At 27.6% G+C, this 27,747-nt stretch overlaps 1 protein-coding gene across 1 annotated transcript; it reads right to left on the reverse strand.

Moving 5' to 3' along the window:
* Window positions 1–67: 67 nt before the first annotated feature.
* On the reverse strand, window positions 68–27,268 carry LOC135925818 (probable serine/threonine-protein kinase DDB_G0282963). The gene is made up of 15 exons (XM_065461314.1): window positions 27,074–27,268; window positions 26,954–27,033; window positions 21,008–21,062; window positions 20,738–20,942; window positions 20,012–20,153; window positions 17,872–18,345; window positions 16,671–16,767; window positions 15,048–15,391; window positions 12,808–14,683; window positions 7,037–7,923; window positions 6,761–6,888; window positions 5,413–5,465; window positions 4,949–5,120; window positions 3,670–3,770; window positions 68–503 (listed from the first exon to the last, which is right to left on the reverse strand). Exons 1-15 carry the CDS (start codon window positions 27,165–27,167, stop codon window positions 139–141), a joined length of 5,073 nt encoding a protein of 1,690 aa, XP_065317386.1. The 5' UTR covers window positions 27,168–27,268; the 3' UTR covers window positions 68–138.
* Window positions 27,269–27,747: the final 479 nt, after the last annotated feature.

The raw sequence follows: 27,747 nt of genomic DNA on the forward strand, positions 1-27,747 counted from the left end.
AATATATGTATATGTATATAGTAAATTTTTTATAAAAAGGATTAATTATTAAATTAAATACGTATAAATTATTAGTTAAAATCTTTTAAAGTGATAAATATATAATAGAATTTAAAATATATTAATATGATTATAAATTTAAGATATGATAGCATTCCCCGATGATAGGTTGTTGTATAATATGTTGGAAGGTGGTATCAGAGAACTAATATTACCATTAAAACTGACACAGTTATTAAGGTTTGCTGAAGAAAGATTGTTATTATTCATGATGTTATGAATTAATTGAGTGTTCATATGAGCAGGATTGTACAAGTTGCTATTCAGAAGATTAGGATTGTTGTTAAAAATATTTCGATTAAGCAAGATTTGCTTAAGTTTTTCAATGAGTTGCGCATTCTCCAGAGCCAATTGGGCAGCCTTGAATCTCAGTTTACTCAGCTTTATTTCGTTGATTCGGTTTTCTTCGACTTGGGCTGATAAACTTTGCAAGAAAGTGTTCACTGAAAAATATTATAAATTAAATTGTTAGGCAATATAATATAAGTTAAATAGTAATATTAAATAGTATGATTGGTTCACAAGAAGGAGGTATGAAAATTGTTAAATTAAGATTTCGATTATAATAACTTTACACCATTTGAAATTCAAATTATTAATCGATTTCTTATGAGGAATATAACAAAATGGAATCATTGCTCATATTACTCATATATAAATCCTCAATATACTTCACTTAAATCTGCCCAATACGAGAGCTTCTTTCTAGCTTACCATTTTAACCCTCACTAGCTATCATTCATCATCCCATTTGAGAACAATGACTGCTTCTTTATTGGAAATTAAAGTATCGCGGATCCTCATCGTTACAAAAATAAAAAAGTTTTAAGGTTGTCAAGTTTAGGGCGCCAAAAAACTTTATTTTGTTTGAAAAATATACCCAAAATTATCTACAATTTAAACCCCAGCCTAAAGTAAGTAATATAAGAGGTGAGGCAGTACTGGTCACATCAGTAATTAGTAGATTTATTTGGAGAAGAATATGGTGGTGGTTATTTTTTCTTAGTAAAAATAATCTTTACGTCAAAAATTATTAATAAAATTTAGTAATAAATAAGGAATAACTTAGTCGTAGTAGCAGTGACGAAGCGTCAAGTTTACTACTAGGGAAGCAATCAAAAAAAATTTTTTATTTTTATTTTAGTCAAACTCAAACCATAAAAACATTAAGATTTATAAATAAGTGGTATTAGTCTTTGTTTTTGAGTAAAATGATCAAGTACTGCATTATAAAAGTTATCGCTAGATTTAAAATTTTTTATTAATTTTTTTTCAAACGAAATCAAAGATCGATTCGATAATCGATTTTGGCTCATCCTATTTCTGCAATAAGATTTGATTCTTTTTAAAGATGAAAAACTCCGTTCTGCACTTGCTGTTGAAGTTAAGATGAATTTGCATAATTTAAAAAACTCTTTATAACTTTTCATCAAATAGGTGTATATTAAAAATTCAAGTATTTCATTAACATTTTTTTTCTTTCTAAATTCAACATCCCGAAACACTACCTTTAATTCGGTTTCCAGCTTGTGTAAGTCGAAAAATTGAGAATAAGTGTCGTTTAAATTATCTAATAAATATTTTGGGAAATTTTGATTATGACGAATATAATATTTTTTGGTGTAAGACATATGAAATAGAATTAATCAAATCATATTGAATGTTGCTTGATAGTCCAATAAAAACTGCACTATTTCTAAATGATGTTTCAATAGTACATTTTCTTCCGCGAGCAAATAAATTAATTCTATATAATTTCCTCTATTTACTGAATTAGAAGATTCATCATCACCACGGAATACGAGCTCCTGAATTCCAAGTAAACATATAGAGTTGATCAATATTTCTCTATTTGATTTGACTTTAAAATTATGCTGTTCAATTGATATTTTGAGCATCGAATCTATCATATTTTCATTTCAATACGATTTTGGCCAAATGTTTTTAATTGAATCATCGACTGCAAATGAGAGGTTGATTCTTTGCCGTTTAACTGCCTTTGAAAAATTATTCATATCCGAAAATCCTTTATCATTCCAAACATATTTTTCCTTTGGGAATAATAGGCATGACCAACAATATAGAGAATTAGAAAATTCACATCCAGTGAGCCATTCATATTTTTCATATTTATCGATAGAAAAATTACGGATACAAGTTTTGATTTCTTTTTTTATGTTTTGTAAAATTGGTTTTGGTCTTCCTTTTTCAATAACAATTTTTTAGCATCAAAATATCTTAAGCTAAATGATAATGTTAATAAATTTTCAATAATACAATTACAATTATTAAATATTAATTAAGGATTTTGAAAACGAAAAATTTTTTATTTTAAAAAAGTAAGGAAAAAAATATTATATAAAAAAATTTCTTTCTCTTTTATTTATTAAAAAAATAAGCATTTTTTTATTTGCTTCCCCAACGCTAATTTTTTAATGGTAAAATTACAAAATACAATGGCATGATTTTATTTATTAAAAAAAATAAGCAATATAAAATTTGCTTCCCTCATGTATATTTTTTTAACGTAGTAAAAATAATAGTAACTTTTTTAACATAGTAAAAATAATAGTATTTCTTAATATAGTAAAAATAATATTAATTTTTTAACGTTATAAAAATAATATTAATTTTTTAACGTTATAAAAATTATATTAATTTTTTTAACGAAGTCAGTTTAGTTTATTTAGCATAATACAAAGATTATATTAAGTTTATTTAAAAATTTCGTAAGAAAATTTCAAGGGAAGCAATGCTTCCCTTGCTTCTATGGACGCTTCGTCACTGCGTAGTAGTTAAAATTGGGGAATATTATCTTACATTGTAAATTTAAAAAAAAAATTCTGTATTTAGGATACTTTCAGAAGTGAATATGTACCCGATTACTTTCTTTATGAATTAACTCCCTGAGTTATAGTGAATATAGTATAATTATCAATTTCATATAGAAAATAAGAATATTAATCATTAGTTAGGTTAAAAAAGTAATAGTGTTTGTTTTGTAAACAGGTTATCTTATTAGGGACAGAAAATCAAATAAATTACTATCGAAGGAAGCAACTGGAAATTAAAGTATTGCGGTTCCTCATCGTTACAAAAATAAAAAAGTTTTAAGGTGTCAAGTTTAGGGCGCCAAAAAACTTTATTTTGTTTGAAAAATATACCCAAAATTATCTACAATTTAAACCCCAGCCTTAAGTAAGTAATATAAGAGGTGAGGCAGGACTGGTCACATCAGTAATTAGTAGATTTATTTGGAGAAGAATATGGTGGTGGTTATTTTTTCTTAGTAAAAATAATCTTTAGGTCAAAAATTATTAATAAAATTTAGTAATAATTAAGGAATAACTTAGTCGTAGTAGTTAAAATTGGGGAATATTATCTTACAATGTAAATTAAATAAATTTTTTTTCTGTATTTAGGATATTTTCAGAAGTGAATATACCGGATTACTTTCTTTATGAACTCCCTGAGTTTTAGAATATAGTATAATTATCAATTTCATACAGAAAATAAGAATATTAATCATTAGTTAGGTTAAAAAAAAAGTAATGGTGTTTGTTTTGTAAACAGTTTATTTTATTAGGGTCAGAAAATCAAATAAATTACAATCGAAGGAAGCCTTTTCACCAGGCATAGTCTTAATAGAAGAATCAACGTGAGCTTGAATAACATTTTCCCAGGTTTCAGGTGGATTTATCTTTTTGATCCTAAAATTTTTATAAAATATTAATAGATTAATTAAATCAAAACGTGTCTTGATAATTTTCAATAAATGCTCAATATAATTTTGAATATTTGATCTGGTTTTTTATTATATAAATATCAGAGACCTACAGTATTTTTTTTTTAAAATATACCCGAGCCGGGCCTAAATTTTTTTTAATAAAAATATTTGGGTCGGTTCTAAAATTATTCTTTTTAAATACCCGGGCCGGTCTTAATATTTTAAATCGCCATTATCTATAAAAATTAAAAATAAAATATATTTAAAAATTGTGTATCATAAAACGTCATATGACATTCTTTAACTTATCATATTTCCTGTTTCAATTTTTTCGTTCCTTAGAAAATATTATTCAATTTAATTTTTTTTAAAAACCAAGGCTGTAGAAAAAATTCACATACCCCAACCGATATTGGTTTTTTTTAAAAATCTGGGCTAGGACGGAGAATATAAAACCCGATACGGGTCGAAAATTTTTTTAAAAAAAATCAGGGCCAAATTGATTTATATTTATTTTCCCAAATATAGGCTAAGCCGTACAAATAAATTTCTGTAAGTCTCTGATATATATATATATATTAGAGGAAACAGGGGCACATTGGAGACAGAGACATGATAGTCTACTTCAATTTTTTTAAAACTATCAATTATATAAGAGTGGAAATTTAAATTGTGTCATAAACCCTGATAAATTTTTTTTAAAAATATATATTATTTTCTCTAATATAGAACTTGTGCTAGAATTAATTGAATTTGCAAGTTAATAGATGGTCGGCTGATTGACATCAACAAGCGTTGAAATGGACTAGCTATATTCTTATGTTTTTTGGATAAATATTGATAAATCTTTGATTTTGATAGACCTTTTATTTATGAACTTGATACAAAATCCAATTCATGTTTTATTTTGAAAAGTTGTTAAATTATAAAATAGATTAATAACTTTGCTAAAATTTATTTCAGTTTGCATTTAATTTTTGCTATTTTTGATATGCTATAATTTTACTTTTATAAAAAATTGAAAGAATAAATATCTTTTGACCAATAATGTGAAATTTAAAATACCACTCTTATATGATGATAGTTTACAAATATATTGAAAAAAACTAAAGTGTCTTTGTCCCCAACATGCCCCGGTTCCCCTGTGCCCTTTCCGTTTACATTAGATTATTATTCGTATTGTTGGGAGACAACAAATTTTGTGAGAGCGTAGGGGAATTTTTGACATTGATGAGAGATAACGGATTTTCGGGATTAAGAAGTGTTAGGCCGGTACTGGTAAAATTACTAAGGAGGCTATTGTATGTTGACAGTTGAAACTTGGAGAAAAGGGCTATTATGAATCGATAAAAAAATATAAATAAAATAATTTAGTAATGAATACCGAAGATTAACGACTCGAAATATATTTTTATAATATTTTCAAAATTTAAAACTAATTTAAAAATTTAGGACTTTTGATAGCGATGTTATTATTGCCAAGAGTCATTGTGTTATGTATTCTCAAAAAGATTTATTTTTTGCAAACACTAATTATTTGTTTAAGGTTATCTCTAACGAGACTAAGTATTGGTATGTAGTTATAAATAATCATATTTTTTCAAAATTAAAATATAAAGTATTACTCGAAGAACTGGAATAGTTGTTCAAAGAGGTGACGTTGTTCATGGCACAATCACTGCAATAAATAACAATAATTATTAAGAAACTTAAAATAATAAAAGTGGGCATAAATATATTTCTTTTTTCAAGGAGTTTAAACTTGATTCAATTTTTTGTCAAATTCAGGCTGAAATAAATTTTAAATAGTTGTTAGAGTTCTAGGTTCAAGAAAAATTGGTTATATTCTCCATATATAGCGAGTTCTATTTAGTAGTAGGATGCCCTTTTCTAGGTTTTTCTTATATTATAAAAATTTATTCATTCTTATTTATTTTAGTCTAAAATTACATTATTCAGACAGCAATTTAGAATTCTAGAAAGAAAAAAAAATTGTATCTTTAATAACTTTTTAAAATAGATGGTAAAAATATCTTTCATTGGCGTGACTGAGACTGTAAGGCAGGGTCCACATCACAGAATATTCATTGGAAGCAAACCCACCTTAAAAACCAATACCTACCCCCTAAAAAAAATTCCCGTCGCCTCTGGCGACATTCCTGCGTTGTTAATTATAAAATTTTTAATTGTAATGGAAATGCCTTATTCTCTTTTAAAATGAATAACTTAAATTATAATATTCTACTATAAACTATCAAAAAATTGTGAGTGTCAAAGCATTATTTTTTAGAATATGAATTAATTCCCCTCATTTATGATTAATCCAATATTATAAGGTATTGTTTGGTATGAATATGATTTTGCTGATAGAATGTTAACCCTTTTATATTATATTTAAAAAGTAAGCAGAAAGTTATGCAAAAACTTATCATTATTCCCAAGTAATAATATAAAATCCTCGAGAAAAATGGGAAAGGGCAAATATTGTGATAAATATCCTTTATTGATATAAATTTATAGCCCGGAACTGTTAGTTCCCTTTTTATGGGCTCAGATACTATTAAATAAGTGGAGGTATAACGTTTCAGCTCGCCTTGCTTTTAGGTTCATATCTTTAAGGAAATTACGTTTCCGCAAGAGGCCATTTGGTGTTTGAAAAGGACACATATGTAAATTAGCGATATACACCAAACCCGAGCTCGTACAAAGAATATGGAATGAATATAGATAATTTTTAAAGCCACCGGCCCACAATGGGGTGGAGTGGTCATAAGCAGAATATTCTCAATTTGAGTGTTAAATCTTTTTTTTGAACATTTCTAAATGAAGAGTCAATGATGCTCATGATTAATTTATAGTTCTTATATTATGAAGTCAGACAAACATTTTTTTTCTAATAATTAATATCGATCCTTTAGATAAAAACTCCAAATTCGATGAGGAGGTTGATGTATATAATGTTTATATATTTACCTGGAATTAAAATGATGTAATTGATTGGAGAACGTGTGCAAATTCCAATCAGAGTTGTTGGTGGACTTGATATCGCTATTATCCTCTTTACTCAACAAAATCTTGTTCAAACTATTTTCTAACTCGTTCTAGAACATATTTTTGGATAAATTTTTTTTTTATTATAAAAAATCTTTCTTCCCTCTCTTATTTCTTTTAATTCATTCACATTTCTAATTATATCTTCTTCCTACCTTCCTTCCTCGCAACAATTTTATACATCATATAGCTATAAACCTGTTTGGACTTCGGTAGAGGGGACTGAGTCGTCACAGTCTTCAGCGAGTATGTGTTGCCATTGGCCTCTTCGGGATCCTCGATACTAACCGTACTATTATCACTTTCTCCCGCCAGCACTTGGTTATTATTATAATTAGCAACCTTGTCCTTGCCTGCCAAAGATCGGTGTTCATTCCTTTCTTTAACTGGAAAATTTAAATTCGAACCGGAAACGATATATTTCCCGAATTCCTCCTCATTCTTGAAGGTCGTATTGCTGCATCTCGATTCCTTGATTACTTCTAGCTGAGGAGTCAATTGCTTCCTAGGGGGAGGTGGGTTGGCTAAGTCTTGATTATGACAAGAAGATTTAACGTCTTTGTCAACAATAGATTTGATTTCGGTAATTTGCATCGGATTGGAAATCATCTTTGTATTAGTTTTCTTCAATGGGGTAGTACTTGTATCGCCTAGCTTTTTAGAGGATAATGATGTTGCAAACTGATTACTTTCGCTGAGTTGATTTCCCACTAGCACCGCAGGGCCAACAATCGTATTTTTCTTATTAATAATATGCGTTTCGAGGTTAATGGATTTCAAACCAATTTTAGAAACGATTTTTGGAACAGCACCACTGAGATGCAATGTGGATGGATTCGATTCATGATTAGTCAAGACATCCAATTTTTTTCGGCCCCTTGACTTATTGGGAACTTTTTCATCGTTATTAGTTTTTCTGACCTTTTCATCCATCATTTTGGTTTCACTCCTTTGCATTTGTGGCTGTTTAATATCAACTGACGTCTCAGGCTGAAGAACAGAAGAAAATACATGGGAGGGAGAAAAGGAACCGAAATTATCCATATGCTGCAACACCTTGCATGTAGGGTTGTTACTATTGATAGCTGTTGTATGTATGAAAATAACACATATTAGTGTAAATATAATCATATAAAATTAATGGAAAAATAAATATCCTAAATTATTTAACGATATATGGCAAATTTTATAAGCAGGTTTGTTAGTCGATCCTTTTAAAAGGATCTTTTTTAAAAAAGGGGGATTAAAATCCAGGACCGACTTTTTTTTAAGAAAAAAGTTGCAATCGTGTTCCTTTTCTTATTTTATAAATTTCTGAAAAAAATTTATGCACTATGCATAGACCTGTGCGCCGCCGGCAATTTTATTCACGCCGGAACAGCCGCCGATTGAGATCAGCGGCGTAAGCCGGCTAGCCGCCGATTTTTCTTATGGCGGCGGCGCGGCGTGTATAATATTTAGAATGTTGTTTAATTATATTTATATATTAAATTATTATTATTTAAATTTGAATATTAACATTAATATAATAAAACATGAATTGTATTCTATTGCTTTATATAATAGAATAGTGTATATCATTTACATTCATTCATACACCATATTCATTTCGGCTATATTAATTATTTTTATGGATTTGCGCGTTTTAAACCACCCTATATACAATTATGAAATAACAACTCTCTCTACTAATCAAAAATCAAGTTATGTGTGGAAGTACTTTGGAAATCTTATTTTGAAGAATGAGAATAAGAAAAGCACGATAATGCCTGATTATATTTATTGTGAACCTTGTTTAAAATTGGGGAAAAAAGATGAGGAAGATTCGGATAAAAATAATCCATTTTCACAGTAATTTATTTTAATTTTAGACTTATATATATATAAATTTATATTTTAGTTATGATATCAAATGTTATAGCAAAAATATAAGTACGAGTAACCTTTCTCGTCACTTACTTAATGTGCTATAAAATATCAGAAAAAACTAATAATAATAAATCCATTCAAACTCTAAAAATGTTTCTAAAGTCAACGCCAACATGTAGCAAGAATATAAAAGATAAAAAATGGCTCTTAGGTTAGTATTAATGTTTATTAATATGCATTTTCAATTTTTAACTGGTTTGTTAAATTAATTTTATTAAGCTCTATTTGTTCAAAACAAATTTTTTAGTTTGTTCAGCTCTTATTTTGAGAACTTTTTAATGTACAAACTTTATATATAATTTATTAAAATAATTATGTAAAACTTTAAAACAACTAAATTTTTACTTTGTTTATTGTCAGCTCTATTTTGAGATCCAATGCATAAACTTATGTATAATTTAAATTAATAAAATAATTATGTAAAACTTTAAAACAACTAAATTTTTAGTTTGTTTATTGTCAGCTCTATTTTGAGATCTTTTTAATGTATAAACTTAATATATAATTTATTAAAATAATTATGTAAAACTTTAAAACAACTAAATTTTTAGTTTGTTTATTGTCAGCTCTATTTTGAGATCCTTTTAGTACATAATTTAAATTTATTAAAATAATTATGTAAAACTTTAAAACAACTAAATTTTTAGTTTGTTTATTGTCAGCACTACTTTGAGATCCTTTTAATGTATAAACTTAATATATAATTTAAATTTATTAAAATAATTATGTAAAACTTTAAAACAACTAAATTTTTAGTTGATTTATTGTCAGCTCTATTTTGAGAACTTTTTAATGAACAAACTTAATATATAATTTATTAAAATAATTATTTAAAACAACTAATTTTTTAGTTTAATTGTCAGCTCTATTTTGAGATCCTTTTAATGCATAAACTTAATGTATAATTTATATTTATTAAAATAATTATGTAAAACTTTAAAACAACTAAATTTTTAGTTTGTTTATTGTCAGCTCTATTTTGAGATCTTTTTAATGAATAAACTAAAAATATATTTTATTAAATTATGTAAAACTTTATTTTGAAAGTTCATAACTAAATCAAATTTTTTATTTGTTTCTCTTTTTTAAATATCTTTTTTCTAATAGGGCGAAATTATGTTTTGATGTGCTGCTTAGATTTATTGCCATTTGATTCTATAAGCAATAATGGGATGACAGATTTTCTAAAGGTTTAAAATTTAAACAAAATGATTATTAAAAAATAAATTGCCTAAAAAAATAGAAATATAAGATAATTGATTCCTCATCAGAATTGCCTAATAGGACAACTATTAGTCGGGGAGCACTTGATGATGTTTATTGTTCTATAAAGGCACATGTTTTAAATCTGATTGATGCTGGTCCAAAATTCTGTTCCATTACTTTTGATTTATGGACCGATCATTTCAAGCGGCGAAATTATATTACATTTAGTCTTCATTATTTAGATGAAAATTTTGATTTAAAATATTTTACCCTGGCAACTTGAAATGTGACTCAAAAGCATATTGGGGAAACCATATTATCGGAGATTGATGGTATCGAAGAGGAGTTTCATTTAAAAGCCAAAATAATACAAATGGTAACTGATGCAGTGGCAAATGTCAAAAGAAGCGTCAGATTGGGGGATTATGAGCATCATTTATGCTTAGGCCATGGACTACATAATTTGGTTACAGTTGATGGCATAATAAAAAGTTGCCAGAATTGATAATCTCCTTAAAAAATATTAGAGAAATTATTTCAGCCCTCAGATATCGAGTAGCTGATTTGGAATGTGAAATTGAAGATGAGCATCTTAAATGTCTCCAGTCAATTTATGAGACAGGTCATATCTTGGATATTGATGATTCTGATCCATACCTTGATGACCATTTTGATAACGAAGCGGATAATAGAAATGTCATTACACCAACGAATCTAAGATTTAGCTAAATTATAAATATCATGAATAAATAGAATTTTATCAAGATTGGTGGGACATTAAAAAGTCCTTTTTGCATTGAGTATTAATCCAGCAATGGAAAAAATTCTTTCGCTGGATGTACTGGTTGCAGGTATACAAAGAACCTTCCTAGCTAAATTAGCAAGCCTAGGAAGTTCCAGTTGCTTTTTCTTCCAAAAGGTTAATGCATCCTCTTATCGTGCTTTTCTTATTCTCATTCTTCAAAATAAGATTTCCAAAGTACTTCCACACATAACTTGATTTTTGATTAGTAGAGAGAGTTGTTATTTCATAATTGTATATAGGGTGGTTTAAAACGCGCAAATCCATAAAAATAATTAATATAGCCGAAATGAATATGGTGTATGAATGAATGTAAATGATATACACTATTCTATTATATAAAGCAATAGAATACAATTCATGTTTTATTATATTAATGTTAATATTCAAATTTAAATAATAATAATTTAATATATAAATATAATTAAACAACATTCTAAATATTATACACGCCGCGCCGCCGCCATAAGAAAAATCGGCGGCTAGCCGGCTTACACCGCTGATCTCAATCGGCGGCTGTTCCGGCGTGAATAAAATTGCCGGCGGCGCACAGGTCTAAATATGTGTTGTTTATGTGACTCTGATCTGAGTGATAATGCAATTCCTTAGTCTATTTCTGAGAATGAGAAAATACATGAATTTAAATTGAAGTGAGACAGGAAATAATTTAAGAAATAAACTATGTTAACAATGTGTTAGAAAAGAGCGCCAAATTATAAAAAAATGTAATACATTGATTTATAAATTAAATTTATTAAAAAAAATTTTTAAATAAATATCGCGCCGCCGCCGCCGACAATTTAGTAGGCGGCGGGGAAATCGGCGCGCCGCCGAACGCCGATAAAATATTTAAAAAAAACCGCCGCAGTCAATTGAGACATCGGCGCACAGGTCTAACTATGCACAATTAACTAGTATATAAAAATAAATTAAATTAAGAGTGTAAATTTATCGTAATTGAATAATATAACAATATTAATATATTTATTTATAATCAAAATTAGCAATTAAATATTAAAAAGGATTTATAAATTATTATCATTCAACTTCCGAGTCTTTATAAAGAACATATTTAGATTTACTAAAGCTTGAGAGCAAATGTGTTAATCAGTAAATAAAATATTAATTAAATCATCATTTAAATAAATAAAAAATGCGCATTTTGTGAAGGAAGTTTTTCTAAAGAAAATATCAGTTTTACAATTCATTTAAATAAGCGTCTGCGTGTATTTGATCCTGCAAGTTTTCTAAATAGGTAATTAACCTACCAACATATTTTGGTAGATTGATGAGGTCAAGTAAGCTTAAACTATGGGTGAATTATTTTTGCTAATATCTACTCTCCTAACAGAGTGAAGGAAATTTATATTTTAAGAAATGATAATTAACATTATTATCGGAGCTGAGGAAAAGGTAAAAAGTTCTATCTCTATCTGTAACTTCAATAACTATATGTGCATTTTCTTCTAGATCTATAATAGGCATTAGTAAAAATATACAAATAATATTTTATTTTTAATTCAATAAAAAACTTTAGGTTGTATATCAAATTCGTAAATGTTGTCATAATAAAATTTATGAGAAAAAATATAAAATATGGTAGAGGATGCTAAGATATGATGGAGATAGATATTTAAAAAATAATAATATTTTATTTAAAATTTTTTATTTTATTTTAAACTTTTAGGTAAAAAATTTTTTTTAAAAGGATCGAATAATTAACAAAATAGTCTTGATCACGATCCTAAATTTAAGAGGAAATCATAAATCAGGGTAAATTGCAAATATTAAGAACGAATCCAAAATTGTGAATCCTTTGATTTCAATCCTTTAACAACTATGTCAATAAGTATGGATTAGTTTCTAAAAGTTCCACTTAATATATTATTCTTCATTTTTTAAATTAATAAGCCTGAGTTAAAACTCCAATTAAGTTTTTAGGCCATTTACTACTAAATAAATTATAAAATGAAATATTTTAACTTATTAAAAAGTTTTATATATTGTATAATATTTGGCCTCAATAATGTACCGTTATGTTTCAAAGTCGCTGGATTGGGGTGGGGAAAAAAGTGTTGATTATTGGTTCCAAATAGTAAGTTAGAAGCGTGATGAGATGGCGGCGGAGGTGGAAATATAGGCGAATGATGTGGGTGGTTAAAATAAGTGGCATTAGCAGCGGCCCAAGAAAGATACAAGCTACTTGGATCAAAGTAAGGGTTCTGTCCAGGGGGAAACATAGGTCCGCCAAACATGTTATTGCTTAAATCAGGGTTGTTAGATTGTTTGGGAAGTTGATTATTTATGTTATTATCATCTATACGAGAGCCAAATGTATCCATTATGGAGATACTATTATTAGTATTCGGGGTGTTAATTGAGGGATTGTTACTGTTGTAATAAGCTGGCAGATTTGTGGAGGTGGAAGCTTTATTGCCTAATAATGGGGGCATATTGTGTTGCAAGTGATACATGAAAGGCAGATTATCAAACATCAAGCCAGCAGCAGAATTGAGTGGAATAAAAGGGTGATGATTTATGTTAGATCTATTAAGCAACTGCTGTGAAGCCTGGTAAAGTTCTTTACCTCCTGCCATCATATTCAAGAAAGGGGTGCTTGGGTGTAAAGCTATATCACTGTGCAAAGATGGTCTAGGTATAAGCGTATTAGTTAATGGTGTTTGGGATTTAATCTTATCTTTCTCAAACACTGATGTTTTTTCGCATCTTTCGACACTGTATTCTGACGAAATATTTGCATTTAACTGATGGTTAGATGATAATTGAAATTTGCTGATTGGAATGGCCTTAAGCTTGGTAAGCGCTTCTAAATTATCTTCGATACTATATTTAGAATTTGTTTTTGATAGGGAAGATGTTTTACTGATAACATTCGTTGAATCTGATACATTTCCTTCCTTCTCAAGTAGAGGTGTGAGTTGGGATTGAGTGTTACTTGACATGAGATTCAAATCGTTTTTATCATTATGGGTTGTTGTAATAATATGGGGTTCGGATTTCATAATACCAAGATCACTCGCTGTTGTATACAAATGATTCTTTGTATCCCCCATTTCTTTGATATGCTCAGTTTTTACTGCATTTTCCACTTTAAGTGTTGCTTCATTTTTTACCATACTCTCATTGGAGCTCGTCAAAATTTTACAATTTTCAGCCTTATTTACGGCCGGTTCCGTATTTTCCGAGATTCTAACTTTTTTGTCCATAATTTTATCATCAATCTTATCGAAGATTTTTTTAGCCCTTATAGAATTGGTTTTTAGTAAAATATCATCAATGGTGGTCACCGTTAAAGAAGATGACGGATTATTGTTAGACTCCGATAAACGCCTTTTAGTCAAAACTTTGACTGGTAGTTCTAGTTTATTATGTTTATTCACAATTTTTGTTTCATGATTACCAGCGTTTTCTTGGCCAACTTTTATATCTTCAACGACTTCTCTTTGCCTTTCCGTTTGACCAACTTCGAAAATTGCATCGTCTTTCAATTCAGGTTTGGTAACTATCTTTTGAGTGTCCATTACGACACTACTATGCACTTCAAGTACAACTAACGTTTCATTTTTATCGTCTTCTTCTATCGTCGTTATTTCGTAGGGGTAAGTAGTCAAGGAAGCTGTAGTTAGACTAGGGCTAGTGATAGTCTTATCATCCTTATTTTCGCCATCCCTATTGTTGGGCCCATTTTTAAACCGTTTATACTTGGCGAAATACGAACTGATATCTTCTTCCGTCCCTTCCTCAGCTTTGGTAACAATATGGGCATCATTGATTGCAGATGGTTCATCTTTATTGTCACTCTCAGATTCTTGTAAGATCGAGTCTTCGACCTTGGTAGCTGGCACTGTAGGTAAAGAAGCTTTGGATAATGTTATTACTGGGGAAATCTTTTGTGATATTTGTAATACAATATTATTTAATCTCTTTTAATGTTATATTAGTTCGTAAAAATAATAATAATATATACTTCTTTTTTTTTATTTCCTATACCTTTAGAAATTTTTTCCGTTAGATTTTCAAAAACTGGGGTTGTTATTTTTGGCCAATAATAGAAGAAGGGTGGTCAATAAATATAATATAATGGATATAATATTTTTGGATTTAGATAGGGAGGGATTGACTTCATTTGTATAACATGTATTATTAACATTGTTATCCCATTTCTAAAGAGAGGATTTTTTTAAGTCATATGTTTTTTTCGTAAATAATTACTATATAGATTTACAATGCAACATAAAGAATAGAACTCACGCCTTCAAAAAAGCTTGAAGAAGTATCTGATTCCTGGGTAGTACTAAGAGGGGTAAATTTGATCGAGTTTTCTTTATCTTTATTGTTATTCTCTTTATCTGCATTGGCACTTTCTCCAGCTTTCGCTTCTGTCAACCATTTTGGGGTCTTAACGTTTTGTTGCTTAATGTGTGATCTTGTGAATGGTATTTCCATGCCGTGAGAAGAAGGCAGAAAGTATGCCGTGCTTATGGTTATATTGCTACCAACTTGGGAGAGAGTATTCTGCGGTTCGATCTTTAAAGGTGTTGATAATTTAGCGGGCGAGGGCGATTGGTTCTTATTGGTAGGATAGGTATCATTTTCTAGAATAAATATAGTTTTTTTTAAGCATAAATGAGTCAGAGAATAAACTCTAATACCAGTATTCTCTTTGAAAATATATTTCGTTTTATTTATATTGAGCTAGTTAAAGAAGCAATTTCGAAAAATCGGTTATTTAAAATAAACCATTACTTTAAAAAAAAAATTATTCTGAGGAAATCCACCTATAAAATGTTACCATAAATAAAAAAAACCAGGGTTCTGGGTAACCGATAAAATTCTTGGGTTCAGTGAGGATTCAGGTTTGGATTTAATAATTCTGAAAACATAATCCTTACTTCATATATTTATAGAAATATTAAATATTTAATGCACTCCAGGGACTTTGTATATTTAATTATAATATTGATTACATTATATTAAGATTTTATTTATCCTTTCCTATTATTATTTTTTATCAAATAAATAAATCCCCCAAAGCAGTTTATATGAGGGATCAGAAAGGTTTTGGGGGTTAGGCTTCGATACTGGTTTGGAAAAAAAAGAGGGAAATTAGGATCAAAACTTAGAAAAAAAAATTTGAGATGCTCATTTGCGGTTTTGCTATTTATTTTTGTTTAATATTTGTTCTTAAAATTATTCAATTACATTGATACTAACCTAAACTGTTGATTCATTTATTAAAAGTATGAATATATATTGAAATCAACTACAATCAATGTCATTGGTTGTAGCAGACGCTATTGAAAGTCATTTCATCTAAATGCCTTTAAATGTCCGACTTCATGTTAATTTTTTATATTTACCGGAATTAAGAAAACACTTTAAATTTTTTTGAAATTTTCAAATGTAGATTTTAAGGGCTAAAGAACGATATATAATTTGCAATTCTATCCTGAGGATTTTTATGAAAAAAAATTAATTTAATGAAATCAGGCATTGCGATTTTCGACTTTAAAGATGTATATCATTAAATTAGGTTGAGCTAGCACTCTAAAAATTTTTATTTTACTAAAATATACAACATAGATAATTATCATGCCAAGTTTCGTTCATTTTAAGAGATGGTCGTCTGAAAATCTCGTTTTATATATTTGATTTAACACGAAATACCCCTTATTGCTTTGCCCTAATCATAGAAAAATTCTAATTATCATAAAGTTTTTACAAAAGAAGAGAAAATGTTTTCTTTTTTTGAAAAATTAGGCCCAAACTTGACAAGGCTTAAGGCCAATTTAAACGCGTTCGATGGTAAATTTTTTTAAAATATGTGTGTTTTGTAAATATATTTTTTTTAAACTAATGCACAATAACGAATACCTTTTGAATCGTGGGTTAGTTTTAATTTTTTGTTGTGACCTTCTTTCATTCCATCAGCAGTTTTGTTCGAACATTTTTTATCACCTTTGGATGGGCTCTATTTCCATTATAAAACATAAGATATGTACATTTATTCATTGTTTGGTTATATACATTTATATTGTCTAGTGATCAAAAAATAATTGATTGGCCTAAGAATAAAGGGAATATAGATTCTTTTGGAAATTACTCAAGTCGATTGATGACAATGCTTTTCTTTCTTAGGTTTAATCATCATTCTTAGTCAATTCATATTTAACTTTGGATCATTGGAACATTCAATCCCTTAGCTAACAAGAATGAGTTCCCAATTAGGTAAAAAAAACAAGTAAAATGCTTCTGAAAACAACGTATTTCACAGGAAAATTATATATCGTTTTTATAATTTTGATATATCATAAATATCCATGGAAAATGAATATTATATTTATTTTAAAATGTTTATATCAAATATTTGCAGAGACCAAAATTTTAGACCAGGTTAAAGCCCGAAATTTAAAAGATCCATTTTTAAGCTTCCGGTCCGGATATTGGTGAAAAGATTTATTTTTGATTATTTAACAGCCCAGTCTTGAATTTTTAACATATCATTATTTAATTTTAGTTGTAATTTGCAAATCTTTTCAAGGGAGATTGAAAATATATGAGCAGTGAATAAACATTAAATGTTCCATTACACTTTTCCAACAGATAATTTTTTAAAAATCGTCTCACCCATAATATATAAAAAAAAAATTATATATATTTTTAGGCTGTCCGATGTGGGGTTTTCACTTTTATTTTTAAGTGGGCTGAGTTTCGGGCCGGTCTTCATTTAGTTTAAAAATTAATCATTTAATCTCGAATCTGATTAACTTTGTTTAGAGGAGAACTACTAAAACTAAGGGAACAATTTCTTTTTCATTTTTTTGTAATATCTTCTCATGATAAAATATTTCGTAGTCAGTTAAAAAAAATTTTTTTTTAAAAAACCGTGTTGTTTGGAAATAAATTTAAAAAGTGGAAAAATATTTCACGATTACCGTATAGGAAAAACAAACCGGCCTTGTTAGGAAAGTCGTGAAAATTTTTAATTTAAACTAAACTAGCCGTGTTGAGATATAATATTCGAAATTAGCCGCGTTCATTTAGTTAGTGTTTAAAACAAATAATTTTAAAATACCGAAGTGTTTGATTCTTTCTCCAACTTCTTATTTTTCGTACGGATGTGGGATTCATCCTCCACCTTATCCGATGATGATTTAATTATAGACGATTTGCTCTCTTGATGACCATGTGATTTCGATGACGTGGATGCAGTAGCGGGAGATGGAGATCTGTGCTTCCGTTTGGGTATTTTGTAACTTGAATGTAGTACACCATCCTTGTTGGTGGCGGCAACAGAATCAACGCCTCGGTGTTGCGCTGATTGGTGGCTCTTTTGCTCGTTTTTGGAGGTTTCACATATCGTAGTTTTGTCGGCGGAAGAAGGGGTAGTATTATGAGGCTTGGGGGTGAGATGGGGGTAGAAATGGGTCTTAATAGATGAATATTTGTCTTTAAATCGTTCATCAAGCTTGTGGAAAGGGATCTTGTATATCAGGCTATTCAGATTAGGAGGAGAGTGAAAGGGGGTGTAGGGTTCTTTGCCATTATTCTAATATGTTATAAATATTGTACTATATAGTAAGTATTACCAATAATATCATTTTAAGCAGATTAGTGCATTTAAATCATTAAAATATTATTACATTTTTGGCTTTTGAGCAAAATTAATTATACAATTCCTTTTATTTTATTTTATTTTAAAACGTTTTGAATTGAAATTGATTCAAAATTTTAAGGCAAAATTGTCTGAAATTCATTTTCTTGAATATAATTTCATTTCAAAGTAAAGTTTGCTCAAAATAAATTTCAAAATAAAATGAGAGCTATAAATGCTTTAAGTGGATCTGTCTATACCCCTAAAACCCTATGAAATATCATCGATTGATAAAATACTCTGTAACCACATTTTCGGAAAATGCATATTTTTTCGATAAATCAATTCTTCAATATACTGTAATATTAATAATATATCATTTAGAATAATTATTTATTTCTATTATTACAGTGAATTTCCTATTTAAAAATATAAGGGACATTTTTAGAAAAATTTTGGCTGAAGATATAAGTCATATAAGTAATAATTATTAATTTGATTTGTATGATTTACAAAATGCTTTCATAATAAATAAGATAAGAGAGGAATAAAAAATATTATCAAAAAAAAAATTTAAGCAAAAAAATCTTTTAAAAAATCTTTTAAATTTTTTTTTTGAAGAAAATTTTGATCAAATTTTACCTAAAAATGTCAAGAATTGTTTTAAAACTGTCAGAAGTTTTAAAATTTTAATGATGTCGTATGTCAAATTTTTTGATATTTTGAACTTAGCCGTAAGTAAATCTTTTATCATTTTTATGCATTAAAAATTTTTTTGATATGAAATCAAAATTTTAAAAAATTTAGAATTATGTATAAAAATAAGGTGAGTCGTAAAAAAAAAGAAAATAAAGGAATAGACAGTATAAGAATCAGATTGTATTTGAAAAAAAATGTTTGATTATTTTGTAAGTATCTAAATGTTGGCAAACAGGCTAAATTGTCTATAATTCATAACATGATGGAATATATTATCAATAAAATCAGATTTTTAAATTTAAAAGAGCGCGCTCAAAAAAATGATCTGAAGTTGAAAAAATAACATATCGACGGAAAAAAACACAATGATGCTAACATGCTTAAAAATCTGATTTTACCGGGAATGCATTCCATGATCTATGGAATAGCTACCCCAGAGGTCTGCAGTGGGTGGGTTTTTAGCTAAAAAGTCCGCCCCTCTTTGTTTTGAAATATATTTAACCTGCCGGCCAGCCCACTTATCGAAGTCTGTTCTGCTCATTTCGCCTGAAAAATATCAAAAATTTATCCGCCCATGCCTGCCCATCACTTAAAATTTTTTAACCAGTCAGGAGCTCATCCAATGATGAATATATTTTAGAAAACTCGCCCAATGCAGACCTCTAAGCTACCCTACAATTTTTACATGAATTTATAAGTTTAATATAATTTTAGGTTTTCCATAGATATTTTTTATAAATTATAAATGACTCAAAGGTCAACGGCAAAATTGTCTAATACATCTCCGGTAAAATCAGGTTTTTAAGTTTAAAAAAAAGATGCTCAAAAAATGATTTAAAAAATAACACATTGCCGATAACATATACACCATTTGTAATGTATTTATTAAATAAGGGTGCGGTAAAAGTAAAGATAAACCAACCTTCGGAAAATGATTGTCACAATAACACTTGTAACTCGTGTAAGTCATTTTCGCTTCCTCTTTGGCAGAATTGGAGGGAGATTCATCATGCTTTATGTATTTTAAATGCTCTTCACTGCATAACAAATTCACTTTCAAAGCACTATAAAAATATATATATATATTTGCAAAAAAGTATTAATGGAATTGATATAAAATTCTTGCGAGAAACAAGGCGCTGATATTTTTAATTTGTAGAATATTTTTTTTTTCTAATTAAAATAAATATATAAATTTTTTCTGTATTTAAATAAAATTGGGATGGGACGACAAATAATTTTTATTCCGTATCGAGCTTTTTGGGAAAAATAATAAAAAAATAAGTTCGGGATCGGGCCGGATTTGATAAATTAGGCTCAATTATTGTTGTTAAATAACCCGTTTCAGGTCGATTTTAAAAAACGGCTCGATCAAATGAAAACTAAAATAATATTATGTATGCCTATAGATTTTTCTCATAGCTGGCAGAAATGTTTGGACATCTGCCAAATCTCGATGATTACATAATGTTATTTTAGCTAAAATCTTAATCGAGTTGTTTTGAAAAATCGATCCATATCGGGTTTTTTTAACAACACTAGGCATAATGCAGATCATTATTGTAAGTAAAATATAATATAATAAATAATACTCGATTAGATTAAAATAAAAGGAGTTCAGTTCTATGCATAATGTATAAATTCAAACCATGTAATGTGATAGGATGTTTTGCACCCTTCGTGGCCACACTTTATCCTCTCACCCAGGAGGCTTTCTTGTGTCTTGCCTCTTTGTGAGCATATGACACACGGTTTAGAGGTCATTTTTTCAGAAAAGGAAATCTTTTCTAAATTTTCGGGTTTGATGAAGTAGGCTTTGGGTAGGTATAAAGTACAAATAATGTGAGCCCATCCTATATTATATAAATTTTTTATTGTAAATTATTTTATGGCATAATTTTATAATATTGTTAAAAACCTGATTTTGTGGATGGTTTCATGGGCCCTTCGGTGTTTGGACATAGTTGACAAACCTGAGTGCATAAAACAAAGTTAGTGAACATGATTATATTAATTGAGTGAGAAATATATATTTTATATAGTGTTGTTAAAAGTTACCAAACTAATTATATTTTTTCAAAAAAAATAACTAAAAATGTAAGTAATGGCTAGGGATATAAAAAAACGCGAAAAAAGATATAATTTATATTGAAATAAAGCAGGGATTCCAAATCGAAACGAATATCGGTTTGGTATAAATTATAACAAATAAACATCATTTATTAACTGCGATGTTGAACATTATTTGATTAAAAAGTATTAAGCTGTACAATAAAAATTTTTCTTTAGATCCCTCAGTCGATGCGCGTATACAGCGGGGGGGGGGGGAAGAAGGTAGGGGAACAAATCTCTAAAGCCAAAATTCAGTTACCAGAAGAAATTTCAAAAATATTTAAATCCCACTTCCACCCCTTTCCAGGTCAGAATTCTGATGTCGGCTAAAAAAAATCAGATATATTATTGCATATATATTTCTATTTATATTTATTTATCACATTCACGGCACAAACAAATACGATACTAATTTATTTTATGGATTAATATCGATTTCCAATTTTTATTTTAAAATTTCCCTAAATCATTTGAAACTTTTTAACTGCAAGATTAAGTAAGATATTTCAAAAAATTAATATTTAAGGTATAAAATTTATTTAAAGAATTGATATAAGGACATATTTTAACCAGTATTGATGAAATCAGATTCTTAGTCATCTTGACAAGGGTATAAGTCCATACAAATAGTGGGCAATTAATGGGTCAGGCCTTTATAAGAAGAAAATGTCGAAAGGCAATATATGTAAAACGCTGCTCATTCCCTGACCTTGGCAATTTCTGATTCATGTTCTCTACCATTGTTATCAAATATTTAGGTATAATTTTATTTATTTTTATTAAAATTCTCAATTACATCAGGCAAAGATGTTTAGATATCCCAATAGACAAAACATAATAAATAGAATTATATCTGACAAAAAGCATGTCCAACAATACGGAGCCTTCGCTATCAAGCAGTAACGGCTTTTTGGAGTTAGAAATGCTCTTACTGAAATAACACAATGACCTAAAAAAAAATATTTCTTCAGAAAAAGATAGATTATTTGACACGATTATTTTATGGAATATATTAGGAAAGAAATGGCATTGATTTGATTGAAACTATGATATTCGCTCAAAGTATTATATTGGAACTTAAGGAAATTAATACAAATGTAGGTGAAGAATTTGATATATATGTCATTGTTGAGTCAAAGCCAGAACTCCATGAATTCAATAATTGTTTACTTCGATTTGCAACAAGGCGAGCTCATCGATTCAATATTAATATAGGGTCGGTCGAAGATTACTATAAAATTAATCTTTTTATTCCTTTCTTGGATATTATCACTCAAATGAAAGAAATGTTTTTAATTCATCAGGTCGCACTTACAAATATAAATATTATTTCCGCAGAATCTTTCCCTATCCATTTCAAATTTTGATAGTAGTGTGAGGATGTCAAAGTAACTCATGATCCTAGCTGAATGCAATCTATGGTATAAAAGGTAAACGATAGTTGGCAAAGTACCGAAGAATGCTAAAGATGTTTTACAAAATTTTAAATATAATTTGGATTATTTTCCGAATATATTAAAATCGTATATTTTAATAACACTACCCATTAGTATTTGTACAATGAAAGAACATTTTCAACTTTAAGTAGAATAAAAAAGTATCATAGCCCTTCTTAATATTGATATGGTATAGGAAAATTAACTCAATCCTAAAGAAGATTAATTTTCACATTGTAAATTTATAAATGCTTCTTAATTACACTTTTTAATACACCATATTATTTTAATGAATGTTTTATTAACATCCAATAATTCTTTCTTAGGCTAATGTCATATAAAAAGAATTAAATCTCGCGGTGTGAATTTATCGATAAAAAGAAATATAAGCCATTTTTAATGTAAAATTAAAATTGACCTAAATGACTTTTCCTAATTCGGGAAAGTTTTGTGATTCTAAAAACGAATCGTAAGAATTTATTCATAAATATGATCTTATGAAAACATCAGAATATATCGTTTTTTAGGTGTAATAATGACTTAAAATTTATAGATATGGCAGCAAGCAAGATCAAATGGAAAGAAATAGGCAAAATGTATTAGTTTATTAGGCTGTGTCCTAAATAAATGAAAAACTACTTAAAAGTTTTATGAAATTGCACAACTTTATTGAGTTTTGAGAGATACTAAACATATCCTAAATCTTCCATTAAATTTTCAAAATGTTTGATGAGAATAATTTATTAATTCTATATTTTATATTATTTGATGATACGACTAACGTAGAAAAAGGCATAGATTTTTGGAAGACCAGTATATACGATAATTAGAATATTATCAAAATTAAAACTAACCCTTCTTATCCCAATAAATTTGGTCAGACTTTCCACATGCATATGATAAAATTCAATTAAATTCTTACAAATATGAAAGAAAATGACCCTTAGATAGTCAAATATAAAAACTCTATCAGCATGAAGAATCGGCTTTATAAACACTCATGTAGGAATATAATTTGTTTATAAATAATCTTAAAATACTTTTAGATATTTAACAACAGGGGTGAGATTCAGAAAAATAGCTTTATTTGCAAAGGTTTGTAATATTAACAGTAGGTTATTATGGGTAAGTCTTCAACCCAAGCATCTCAGTTTACCAACAATTTAACGGATGCTTGAAATATCCGTACAGGAAATCATATTTTTCTCATATAATAGTTTTTATTGAGAAAGCATGTAAGAAACAGCCTGAAAAAGTGGAGCTTCATTTTTTTAATTATAGAATATAATTTCATTCTAACTGTTTCAGATCACAGAGCAAGGTTATTATATATTTCTAATTTTATTATTTGCTAGATTCATGTAATTGATGTTGGCCCTGAATCTATTTCAGATAGAAGTATTTTTACAAAAGACCTATTTTATGAAGGAATAATCAATAAAATAATCAAAATATCAATCCATATTTTTTTTTACCTCTAACAGAACTATTATTTCCATATGTATTGTTGGAAAGCTTATCCCCAAATTTAAATGAAGATAAAACAAATTTAGCTAAAAAATTATCTATTGCTAGAGTATCAGTAGAGAGATATTTTAGAAATATGAGTGCCAAATTTAGGCACTCATATAATATCTCAGCGACTATGTTAGTAATATTGTAAGAATAGTTAAGGCAGATGGCTTTTTACATAATATTATTATTGAAATTAAAAGCAATTAAGGTTTACAATTTAATTCATATGAGGATTGCCCTCTTCCAAAATTCAACCTCAGTTCCAGCAATCGCTTGAGAGCTCTAATAAATATTGTTTATAATAAATGGCACTATTTAATTTTTTAAATATACCTGTGCCAGGCTGGGCCTGAACATTAAAAAAATATCTGGACAGGGCCATATTTTTGAAATGGGCATTAGCTATAAAAATCAAAAATAAATATAATATATTTTAAAAAAATCTGATGCAGGCCTGAAAATATAAAACCCGGGTTGGGCCAAAAAAATATTTTGAAAAAAAATCTGGGCCAGGCCATGCAAATGGTACTTCTGCAGATATCTGATAAATAGTTTTGATATCATTATTGTTAATACTCGACATAATAATTTTTATTATAAATTGATCATAAAAACATATAAAATATATGAAAATAAGTATAAAAAATTATATATATGATGCTAATTTCAGCAAATTTGATTTTGAATTCAAAAATTTCTTTGTTTGTCATTCCAATAAATTGAATCATGTATGAATAAAAAAAATCCCATAATAAGATGGTTATCATTATCATGTGATGTATCACTTTTAATTTTAGTTACTAAATATATTATAAAAATAAATTATCATCTAATATATATAATCTCCATAATCAAAACATGATCATTTTCTATCATTTTAAAGTATTCAAATTTAAGGAGCTTATATAGTTTAATGTTAATTTTTTGACATCTACCAGTATCGAATATGGGACTACTGCAATAGCACACAATTTGTTGAACTATTATGTGTATTGTAATTATTTATAAAATTTTAATATAATATTTTGCTTTTATCACAATTAACTTTATTAATAAATCTTAATATCGATTATATAAATTAAGATTTTTTCAATTCCGCTATTTTAACCATAGTTTTACAATTTTGTTAATTTGGAAATCTGGATAGAGAATAATTTAATAGAATTATTTCAATCATTTAGTTACACATTGACTATTAAAACTATGATTTTATATCAATTACTAACATCTGCATAGTTTAATGTACTAAATTACTTTGCTAACATTTTTATTTAAATACAATAATACTTTATTTTCTAAATATTAAATATTTACTTTACTCTCTATCAGGAACTTATACTAGGCTATAACATTATAAAGATAATCATTTTCTGGAGGTTCCCGCAAATGTATGTACTCACAACTAATCATAAATTATTAAGAAAATAATTTTTTATCTTTTTGATATAAATTTCATAATATTTCAAAAAAATTTATTTATATACTCAATAAAATGTCTATTTACATATTCATATTCATTATTTATGTATTATCTAAAAATTTTGGGAGTGAACAACAATACTGACTAATGTGAGTTCTGAAGTTCCCAAAAATCAGAATTATTTTAAATTCTTTTAATTATCTTAGAAATTAGGGCAAATCACATTTTTTCTCCTTGCTGGACAATAAGAATGGGCTCTCAACTTATTTGAATCATCTGACAGTCCTAATATCTATCATTTTTTAATAGAGTGGTCTAATCATTTTTTCATATAGTGGTCTTATTATAATAGTTTTATATATATATATAAAGAGTTATATTTATACAAGCAGATAACCTGCCAAGAATGATGAGGAATAATAAATTTATATATTTGATTATGTAAAAGCATATATAAATCACCATTATTAGCTATAAAAATTAAAAATAAATGCAATACATTTTTTTTTTAAACAGGCTAGGGCAAAAAAATTAAAAAAAACCAAGCTGGGCCATGCTAATGGTACTTCTACAGGTTTCTAATATAATTAGTCATTTTTGATAATGTGTATTGATAGTCACTTTTAATTTTATAAGAATTAATATTTTCAAGGCTTTTTCCAAAAATATGTCAGTTTTTATTCATTATTTTTTCCAAAATTGACAAAGTATGCTAAAAATAATATGGTATGTTAAGCTCTCACCTAGTAATAATAAATTTTTTATATCATAAATTGTAAATAAAAAGGTAAAAAAAATGTAGGTAAAAAGACTTTTTATTTAGTGAATAAAGGCAATTTCTAAGAAGATATATATATAAAGGGTAATTTATTTTCTCATTTATTCAATAGTAATACATTTTTATTCATTTGAATTTGTTATTTATAATCTAAAAAATATATATTCTCACCAGATGAGTTTTGCATAACTTATTTTCAATTTAACATTGCCCCATAAAACTCTAATCTAGCAAGAATATATTTTTTATTATGCACATAAATTTAAATATAAAATTATGCTTCATTACTATATTTTATAAAAATAATGGAATAGAATAACCACTCATCTAAATATAAATTAAATTTCTAAATCATACCTCATAAAATAGGAAAATTTTTTATTTATTCATCTTAAAAATAATGAAATTTATATTCATCCATTAATAATAGGGAGAAAATTCTGATTCCCAGTCATTCTTTATGGGCTATTATATTCAAAAAATCAAAAAGTGTATACATAAAAAAAATATAAATAGCAACGATATGTAGTGCAAAATGAATAAATATTCAAAAAGAAATACTATCATTTTTAGACATCAAATAAATACATTAATATTTCACACCTGTAACTTTGGTTTTCCGAACTCTTTACACCTTAAGCATATCCAACTTTTGACATCCATTGTAGAAACCCCATAACAACCTTCATAAGATTTGTACACAATAAATTATACAATTATTACTTTTATGTACAGTTATATAGCATTCTTTATTGGAACAGGTTATTAAGGGATTTTCGTGTGATTTGTCTTTTGATAAACAAATACTACACTTCATTTGGTTTGGTGATAAAATATCTTTAATGTGTTTGTAATACTTTACCTACTTTACTTTCACAAAAAAACAAAATTTTTTATTGGTTTTTTCTCTCACTTATCTTATGTTTACTGAGGTTAAAATCGGAAGATTGACATCCAATGTCGACATGTGGCAAGGTTCAATTAACAAAAAAAAATTGAAATCTTGAAGTTAATAGAAATAAAAACCTAAATCTTATAATATAACTGCCAGAATTATATAATTCAAATGTTTTTATTTATATTACAATGCTTTGTTTTTTTTTTGAATCATAATTTGCACGCGATTATTTTGCGAATTATTAGGACTAAATTAGATGTATTATTTAAATTCAGGGGCGTCGCTACTTTGCGCAAAAAGTGGTTTATAAGGCTGTTAATTTATTATACAAACGATGTCTATAATTTTTTTTAATCTATAAACAATTTATGATGAGATTCGTCTCAGTATTCCTCTTTTTTTGAGGGCCTATAAGGTTTCTACGTCATTACAGAGAAACCTTTATAGAGAATGTATTTTACAAAGAAACTTTATTAGAGAAAACAAAAATAGAGAAAAC

Source organism: Gordionus sp. m RMFG-2023, chromosome 3, assembly GCF_954871325.1.
Source record: "Gordionus sp. m RMFG-2023 chromosome 3, tfGorSpeb1-WG-v2, whole genome shotgun sequence".
NCBI lineage: Eukaryota > Metazoa > Nematomorpha > Gordioida > Chordodea > Parachordodidae > Gordionus > Gordionus sp. m RMFG-2023.